At 32.0% G+C, this 10,687-nt stretch overlaps 1 protein-coding gene across 1 annotated transcript; it reads left to right on the forward strand.

Annotated features, from left to right (window-relative positions):
• Nucleotides 1-1,802, forward strand: LOC114406908 (cytochrome P450 94A1-like). The gene has a single exon (XM_028369761.1). It carries the CDS (start codon nt 84-86, stop codon nt 1,635-1,637), a length of 1,554 nt encoding a protein of 517 aa, XP_028225562.1. The 5' UTR covers nt 1-83; the 3' UTR covers nt 1,638-1,802.
• Nucleotides 1,803-10,687: the final 8,885 nt, after the last annotated feature.

Below are 10,687 nucleotides of genomic sequence, written 5' to 3' on the forward strand. Positions count from 1 at the left end.
GACTTTCTCGACCGTTAGAAAACTCACAAAATAACAATTGCAAATCTCCACATCATCTGTCTAGTATCTGAACTTAGGAAAAAATGATTGCGATGTTTCTGAATCTGCAGGTGTTAGTTCCTTTGTTCTTCTTCTTCATCCTTCCCGTCCTCTTCTTCTTCTTCCTCGGACACTCTTCTGCAGGTTTGAAGAAGAAGAAAGAGACAGATTCTAGAAGAACCATCACTCTGCCAAAAACATACCCATTAATTGGTTCTTACCTAGCCATCCAAGCCGTCGGCAACCGCCGTATTCAGTGGTTGTCCGATATGGTCAAAATCTCCTCCGGCGCTACCTTCACCTTCCACCGCCCCTTGGGCCGCTCGCACGTGTTCACCGGCAACCCTGCCACCGTAGAATACATTCTCAAGACCCGTTTCTCCAATTACCAAAAGGGCAGAACCGCTATTAACATTCTCTCCGATTTCCTCGGCACAGGAATCTTCAACGCCGACGGCAACACTTGGAAGTTTCAGAGACAAGTAGCCAGCCACGAATTCAACACAAAGTCTCTACGAAAATTTGTGGAGCACGTGGTCGATGCCGAACTCTCCAACCGTCTCGTTCCTATCCTCGCTTTTGCAGCAGCACAAGACAAAACGCTTGATTTTCAAGACATTCTCCAACGTTTTGCGTTTGACAACATCTGCAAAATCGCGTTTGACTTCGACCCAGAATACCTGAAGCCGTCAGCTGAACGGAGCAAGTTCGCGAAAGCCTTCGAAGAAGCAACGGAGATCAGCAGCAAACGGTTCCGCGAGCCGTTGCCGTTAATATGGAAAGTCAAGAGAGCACTTAACATAGGTTCGGAAAAGAAACTAAGAATAGCAGTGAAGGAAGTGCACGAGTTCGCAAAGCACATAGTGAGAGAGAAGAAAAAAGAGCTAAAGGAGAAGGAATCTCTTGAATCTGTTGACATGCTTTCACGGTTTTTAAGTTCGGGACACTCCGATGAAGACTTTGTGACAGACATAGTTATAAGTTTCATATTGGCGGGGAAGGATACCACGTCAGCGGCGCTGACGTGGTTTTTCTGGTTGTTATCGAAGAACCCGCGTGTGGAAAAGGAGGTTTTGAAGGAGATAATGGAGAAATCGGAGGCTCCGGTGTACGATGAAGTAAAGGATATGGTTTACACACATGCAGCCTTGTGTGAGAGCATGAGATTGTACCCGCCGGTGCCTTTAGACACGAAGGAAACAATGAACGATGATGTTTTGCCGAGTGGGACGGTGGTGAAGAAGGGGATGTTTGTGACGTATCACGTGTATGCGATGGGGAGAATGGAGAGTATCTGGGGTGAGGATTGGGCAGAGTTTAAGCCAGAGAGGTGGTTGGAGAGGCTTCAAACAGGAAAGTGGAACTTTGTAGGAAGGGATTCCTTCACTTATCCGGTGTTTCAAGCTGGTCCCAGGATTTGTTTGGGGAAAGAAATGGCTTTTATGCAGATGAAGAGGTTGGTGGCTGGTATTCTCAGGCGCTTCATGGTGGTTCCCACGGTGGCTAAAGGGGTGGAGCCTCACTACTTTGCCTTCTTGACCTCCCAGATGGAAGGTGGCTTCCCCGTTAAGATTCTCGAAAGGGTGCACTCAGATTGAAACCAAGCCTATTCTACTTCAAGCACATTGCAACTTCACTCTCTCGATCAAACCATTTAGTTAAATTTGTTGTCGATCTCAATGCTGAATATTGTCATTTCTTTTCTTCTTTTCTTTCTTCTAATTAATAAAAAAAAAATGTGTCTTATGCATTATTAGTATTCACTCCTGATACTTAAGACTTTTTTTTAAAAAAAATCTAAATAAGAAAGAACTGTACGTAAAAAAACAAAAAAATACTGTGCAACTGGGTTAGTGAAGATTATTCTTATACATTCAAATAAGATGTTGAGATCTATGCTAATAATATTAAATTCCGTGTCTCTTTAGAGCTAACCCGAGGAATAGAAGAGGAAATTGTAAAAAAGTCAATTAGATGCTGTTTTTTTTATATGTTTGTCAAATTTTTATTTTTTATTTTAGTATTTTGCGCGTCAAGCATATTTTATGTGAAGCGAATAGTGTAGCAAATCGATCGACTAGATAGTTACTCCTTATCTCAACTTTATGGGCTTCGTATATTATTGAGCATGTTCCACCTAAATGTTGTACTTATCTTAGAAATATTTTATGGGATTCGGTAGAATTAGATTCTAATTTTTTTTAAGGGGATAGTTATTTAAAAAGAGTGTGTGAGTTGTTGAAATTTTTTTGGTACAGTCTTTAATTCTCAGAACAAAAATTTAGATTGTAATTTTTTTGGTAGGCATAGGACCTCCTTCATATCAGAAATGAAAAATAGTTTTTCTTAGCTTTGGAAGAGAGGGGGAAAGGGACTATAAATATAAGAATGAATATTATTAGCGTATGGATCCGTTTAATTTTTACCCAAGTTTCTTTATTAAAATTCTTAACAGTGGAACTTTATTTTTTTCATTGTACCAGTTTATTGTTAAAATCTTATTATAAAGTTAAAAAAATATTTGGTAAAATAAGTAAGTAAATAAAATCATGATATATGTCATTTGACCTTTTCAGTATTTATATATTAGTTTTTTTTTTCGGGGGAACGCAATAAAATATATTTAACTTTGGAAATGTTATTTGTATCTTTTTTACTTGTACTTTCCTCACATACTCGGAACTCTTGTATCTCTAATTCTCCATACGTACTAATCGGGTGGGAGTTTAAGATTCTAAATTTCTAACAGCTTCATTAAATGGAATGTACTTCGGGCTATCAAAATGGGCCAGAGCGACCTTGACCCATCACTTGTTACAAACATTAGAGGGTTGCTATTTGCAGTTTTTTCTACTCTTCCACTATACAATTTTTATGACATTTTATAATATCTAAACCGCCCTCAACTTTTCACACCTTTCTTTAGAACTTCTTTAGTGGAAGAATTCATTTTGGATTCTTGGATTATTTTTTTGGGTTTCATAATATCACATAGGATGCAAGAATTTTTGTCATTTTTATTCTAGTGGTAGAACTTGTAGAAGCAAATAACACAAGAATGAATATTGAATTGTGTTTTTAGAAAATTAAAACTTTTTCTAAGATTGAAAACACATTTATCTTGTGATGCAGGTAAACCAAAAACAATTAGAGAAAAAAAGTTTTCTTTGTAAAACAAAACAAAATATAAGATCTAAAACACAAATTCAAACTCTTTGTTAGTTAAAACAACAAAAGGAAACACATAAAAAATTATATTGATTCATCTCAAACCCGGAATTACATCCACTTATTGGCAACCCACCAAGTTTTCATTAACTTATCAAAGTTACAAGTATTTTTTCACTTTACACATGCAAGTTCTACCCCAAGATTGACTTAAATCCATTATTCTTTGTCCTATCAAGTCAATGTTAGTTCTTAACAAATCAAAAAAAATTGTTAGAAGTTTGCACACTGATTAAGTTTGTGATGATCTTATAGATAGATAAAACACTCAATACTTTTAGTCTTTTCTCTCATGGTATACAAAGTATTTTGAGAGCTTAGTATTTATACAAATATTTACATAAAGTTTTCAAGAAAGAATGAAACAATATGTTCATGTAGATGATTCGTGTCTTATTTTTTCAAAGCTTCTTCTATATATAACCTTCGTCTTCAAGTACTCGTTGTTTGGTTGGATTCTTCACTCTGCTATTCGTCTGAAGTTTTGAACCTGTTGAAACATTTAATAAATGCATGTTCCTTCTTCATGCAAAGTCCATGCTAATAGGTTTGCATGTCTTCTACTTTAGTAGAGAAGTCATTTCTTTTATCATAATAAGTCTGCAACAACAGAGCACACCTTTTGATGAAGATTCGCGTCTTCCAGAATGTGGACTTTATTTATACTTCATAGGACTTTGACAAATCTTAGGAGAATGTTTTTTGCATGAAAGAATCTCAGACATAGTATTAAATGAAGGTCTTAATTGTACTACTTAAATGCTATGTCAAATCGTCTTATGAATGTATTGTTTGAAAATACAGACACAGAGATACAGATTATGATCTGATAGCATATCAGACACAATTTTTATCATTTTGTATTTATTTGCATCTAATCAAAATAATTAGAAGTCATGATTCGTCTTTAAGACATAATTATCTTTTTACTTAACAATATCCAATTTGGTTTATTACATTTTACTTGCACAGAAGGAAAAAAAAACATAACCTCTATTTTCTCTTAAATGACATTAACAAAATAATATTTTTTTTATATACAAGTAAAGCTTAAAAACTTCTATTAAAGATATTCTTATTCTTCTTAATTGTATACTTATTCAATGTCCCCACCCATAAAATCTTCTCACTTCTCCCTTCTCCAATATCCTACCCCTCTAATCAACCTGATGTTGCTCTTCGTTATTTTCGAGTGAGTTTTGGCATGCATCTTTACATGAATGTAATATTGATCCAGAATTTTAGTACGAAGAATGATTAAATTATATTAGTGTAACTTAATTATCTATTACATCATTTTATAACTTGATATAAAATCTAATTTTTATTAATCCAACCGTTGAATTATATTTACATATTGTAAAGATTGTCTAAGTCAAATTTTGTCAAAATTGATCAAAAATAATAAAGTAATCAAATAATTCATATTTTAGTATATTTTGAAAATTTTATATTACATTTTATCTGTATGAATGAGATAATAACTAATTTTAGATTAATAAAAAAATTTGTATATATGATTTATGTGAAAGAAATTTTCAATCCAATAGTATATTTTAAGAAAATATTATCCAATCCAATTAAAAATTATTGAATAGTGTAATAATTGGTCAAAGTTATACAAATATAATTTAATTTTTCTTTTATATAAATATATATATAATTTGATTTTTCCTTATTTGATTCTTTCTAATGTAAGTTCAAATTTCAGACCATTATAAACCATGAGAAGTTGAGAGCCAAAAAGTAAAATACATATTTGTAAGAAAGAAAATTAAAAAATAAATTCTCAAACTATGAAAGCTAGTAATTCCGTGAACGGTGAAGTAGCATGTACATGACTTCCTGACCGCGAAGAGGGTGCCACGTTTCTTTTTCTTTGCTAGCTTTAGTCGCTTTAGATTGGGTCGCATTCAATATTCACTTCTTTCCTATGTTGCTTCCTTATGTTTTGAATTAATCAAAAGTTATTTTTTCCGTCACTTGGATTTGAATTCACCTCGATCGTTAGTATGATACGATCAGATTTGCCGCTCGAGCCACGTATCTCTTCATGCACTATTCACGTTTTGAAAAATTAAAGAAGAAAATAATTTTTTGAACATTAACACTAGAAAAAAAAGGAAAAAAATGAAATTGAGAGATGAAAGAAGAGTATAAATGTATCTCCTTGGTGGTTTGGATGGAGTGAAGTAGAGAGGATTTGTAAAAATAAGCGGGCCCATAAAAAATTCAATCCGTGCACTAGAGCCGTACGTAAAATGGAGAGAAAAATGAAAATATTTGTTTCAATTCCACCCTTTTATGGTATTAGATATTTATTAGTGTTGTTTGAATACTCTCACGATTTATTTTATTGGTGTAAAATTTTTATTTTATGTGTATTTTTATTTTATTTTTTTATTCACTCAAATAAATAGAGAGAAATTCCTCTATTTCCAATATTAATTTTTTATCTATCCATAACATTTTTTCCATTATATTTATATTATTTATATTTCGTTTCTTTTTATTTCACTCTAAATTCAAACACAACAATATAATCAAATTGTGCAATTGTATATTACATTGTAATTCTCATTCTCTAAGCTAATGAATATGACATCAGAAATGTGATAATAAGCCCTAAAATGAAAAGGATCTCTTGGGAGATTAATATGACAGCAACTCCCCAGTTAAGTACTTTGGTTAACTACTTATAAACACCATATCTAAGATATGTTAATTAATATTTAAACAACTTAGACACATACGTACGTTGTTTACACTTTCTATTTAATTTATTGACAAGGTCATGTATATTATTTTTTTAATGCGATACTGGGTAGCGCGTATAAGGGTGTTTGGAGTCCAAGGTATGCTGTTTCCCATTTTTCAACCTTCAAACATTAATAGTCAATTCAAAACTTTAAAAAATTCAAACCCAACCACTATATATACGTTTGTATGCCTGCCAACCCTTCCACTTTCATATTCTAGCTCCAATAAACTTCTCTATTCTACATTTCAACCGGTGAATTAAGCTCCTTCTATTTCAAAGTGCTGAAGGAGAACACTTAATTTCTCTCCGTTTCTTCATTTTCTTAGAGGGGATATAATTAATTACCAATGGCTCTCTCACACAGAAGGATCCTCTTCACGGTTTTTCAGATTCTTTTGTTCACCCTCATCATTTTTGTTGCTTCTCCGGAATCTGGGGTAGCTTGCAGGCCATTGTTCTTGCATTATCAATGGTCATGGGATTATGGGCTTCTCATGCAATCACTTCCAAACGCACCGGCGCCACCGTCAACGGGAGATCCAACTCATCCTTGAGCCCGTTTGAAATGGACCAACGGATATTCACATATATATTATAGCTAAGGAAATTAATATATAGAAGCTGTCAACGAAATACGTACCAACCTTAATTGTCCATACGTGATATGTGTGATTCGAGCAATGACATTCTCGTTGCACATGTTTGACGAGGTTGTAGATTATTTCCATTCTTAATAGTATATTTTTTTAGCGTGCTTTGCATGTTTTCACATGCAAATGCTTTTCAAATATACTATACTTTTTTTGCTGAATTTTTCAAATATATACTAGTTCCTTGTATTCTTGTATTCACATTCAATTGTAACAATCTCACAAAATATATTTACTTATCTGAAAACATGTAATATATTCTTTTAGGTCAATTGTTATTGTATGTTAACCTTTGGTAATAAATAAATAAAAAATAACGCATTCAAATTATGTATTGACCCCTTTAATTAACGTGAAACACGATTATTAATTTTCTATGCGGCGAGTTTCAAAAAAAAAAAATCTATGTGGCGGATAAAGTCGCGCTCGCTCGATCTTCTCTCTGTATGCATTTACTTCTTCTTCTTCTTCTTTTTTTTTATAAACAAAATAGATGAGAATTTTATTTATTTCACTTTACCTTCTCACCAACTCCGGCATCTATATGCGTATTATTAATTAATATACTAATTATATATATGCATGCTTGCATGAAAAAATTTGTAAATTCATGAGTATCTACGGTAAAAAAAATTAAACTTTTACATGAATATAACATATGTAAGAAAATTAATTTGTAACTAATATTTTTTCACGAAAAAATATATAACTGTATTTAATGAAAAATATAGTATATGAAAAAATAGATTAGGTATATTATTTTTTAATATATTTTAGGAGGGTCACAAAATTATTTTTGAACAAATTTAAATAATTTTTAATTAAAAAATTGAGATGGCCGCAGCCAGCATGTCACCCAGACCAGATGGCTGCGTATTAAGTTGAAAAAACTGGTTATACCGAAATTTGCTCCAAGCCTCCAACTAACATTTGATCTATTTCTTAGTTTATGACTATTACCTGACCCTTAGTTTTTTTTAAATCATATTATCATATGAAGTATATATTGGTTTTATAGATGATTAATTTTTATCAATAATTTAATTGATCAATTTTAATAAAAAAAATTCTTAATCATATTTTTTCATCTAAAAGACTTTAATATAAGACTTTCCTTAAGGTGGTGAAGAATTTAATACTCACACTAATGACTTTTTAATACTTGTGTTCTTCTTTTACATCCTAAAAAATAAAAAAGCAAACAAAGATGGCTTTACAGACTTAGCAGTTATCACGTTCCTTTCCGTGCATGGCTGCCACCAAATTATTGGTGACTTGGATGCAGTTAATGGCCTATCTTGTGTGTTGAATTGACCATTGAATTTCAATCGGCGATTCCAATAGTTGCCATTAGAGCATGGCAGCGGTATGATCTGTACAGTTTAAAACACCCTAATTTGGCAAAGAGTGTGTTTGGATGGAAGAATTTTAAATTTTAAAAATTTCAAATACTTCAAATTTTGTGTTTGGATAAAAAGTTAAATTTCTTCATTTTTAAAATGACCTTGTGATCGGAGGAGAGAGAGATGGCTATGTCTTTTTGCAGAGGACGGCACGGGAGTCGCCGTAGTTGGAGACGACGAGTTTGTCCAGCATGGCGACGACGATGACGACGGTGGATCTGACGGCATTGCAGTGGGGAGTCTGGAGCTCACACCTGCAGGTGAAGGTCTGGTTGCTTTGGCTCCTACGATTAACCTCGTCGTCCATGCGAGCGAATCCGTTCTCCATCGTCAGCTTTCACTCCAAATTCTCGTGCGCGGTCAATTTCTTCATTCACGATCTCGTGTAACCACTCCTTGCACATAGTCGCTACCTGTGGGAACGAAAATGATACAACTTCTAAGAATCACAATTCACAAGCACAACCAGATCCATTACTATTTAGCAGAGGAATAGTGAGAGAATACGAACATGAGAGCAACCATGACCGTCAAAAACGCCAAAGTAGTGGAAGCCTTGGGTGAAGGAAGGTCGCACCGAAACGGAATCTTCCATGTCTCTTCTCCTCCGCAAACTGACGTCACGCCGAACTTAGGAGAATCTTCAACTTTCGACCTCTGCTGCAACCTCCAGGTGCTTGTCTCCGACCTCTGTTGCAGCCTCTAGGCGCACGACTCTAATCTCGTTGTGCGCGTCGGGAAGCCCGAGACAGTGCTGGCGAAGCTCGTCAAGACGTCGTATCCTAAGTTTGCAAGAGAGAGAGAAGAGGAAGAAACTGTTGCAAATGATGGAGGTGCAAGAGATTAAAATACTTGAATAAAATACTAAAATTTTAATTTCTTGTCAAATTTTTTTATCAAAACATCTTATTTCACTGAAAAGTAACTAAAATTCTTTAAAAAATTAAATTATCCTATTAAGGTTTTTCATCCAAACACACTCTTAAAAAATTCTAAATCTAAAACTAGCTAGAGGCTAAGATGACTTCTGTTGGTTCAATGCACAAGTCAAATTTCAAACAAATGGATCAGTCAAATTTTGATAAATTCTTAGTATACCCTTAATTTAAACTTAGCAGTCAAAATAAACCCCTAAAACAAAATAAGTCAAAATTTTAAGAGTGACATGCAAGAAATACTTTAACCCTTAAACATATAGCTTGTCACGTTAGAGATATACATTACACTTGATTTATACGTGGCAAGTTGAGGAGGCATACACCAATTAGTCGAGAATGAAGCCACCAATTCATTCATTCTGAAATAAAAAGATTATTTTGAATTGAAAAACCTATCCATTAAATATAAACATAGATGAGACAATCCGACAAACTCAATTAACCTACGTTAATTATTAATGGATATATAAGTTTGGTTAACCTCTCTAAAGGTTGTCAAGATATAAGTGGATGTGATCTTATTATAAAATTACATATATGGCTGTTTTGTTAGACTTTTTAATGTTGTGATAAGTGAATGAGTTATTAACATCATAATTATATTATTATCTAATGTTATTATTTGACAATTAATATTAAAAAGAAATTTTTTTGAAGGGTTAAACTCAAAATGCCATAGAGATCAAAAGGTTATTATAAGTTATAAAATATATTACAATTCATAATAAATATCTTTAATTATAAAAATTACACAATAGGTTATACATTAATGGTGTAACATAATTTTACATTATTATTCAATCATAACTCACTATATATGATAAGTTTGTTAATTTTTGTGATAATTAATTATCATAAAAGTTATATCAAAGATGATTTGTGATTGTATGATAATATAAAATTATTTTACACTATTAATATATGATCATTAAACTCTAAAAATTATATAACATACAATGGTATAATTAAGGTCCATTACATTCACATGTAAGATACTACTTGTATGTTAATTTTGTTAACTTTTATAATAACTAACTTATTTCTAACATAATTGGTGATTGATTGACATTAAGATGTCACTACATAGATTTTAATCTCTAATAATATATTACATTTTTCTGATATAATTTTGTAAAGTAAATAGTCTTTACATTAATAATGTAATGATTGAATTTATATGTTATTATTGATCAATTAGAGATTGATATGTATAATAGGTTGATAGAATTTTATAATAATTATCTTAAAAATTATGTCTTTCATGATTTCTCATACATTAAGAATATAAAAAATTTACATTGTTAATACATAGAAAACTAAATTAATATATTTAGTATATAAAATTAGAATAATAATATATTGATAAAGATATGCTATCAATATATTCTTTAATACACTCTTCAAGTACATACTCTATATTAGTTGAAATTTATCAAAAAAATATGAATTTTGGTGAATCTCACTTTTTAATTAATGATTATCTCTTTTAATTTTATAGTTTTTAATAAATTTTAACTAATAAATGTGTGTTAGAAACAGTATTGTTACAATTCTTATTAGTTCCTTAAAAACAACTCCTCTAATTAGTATATCATATTATTAGTAAATTCATCATATTAATTTTTAGGTTAAATTGATTTTTTGATCATCTAATTTATTTTTTAGATT

The sequence above is a fragment of the Glycine soja genome, chromosome 3 (genome assembly GCF_004193775.1).
Source record: "Glycine soja cultivar W05 chromosome 3, ASM419377v2, whole genome shotgun sequence".
NCBI classification, from domain to species: Eukaryota; Viridiplantae; Streptophyta; class Magnoliopsida; order Fabales; family Fabaceae; genus Glycine; species Glycine soja.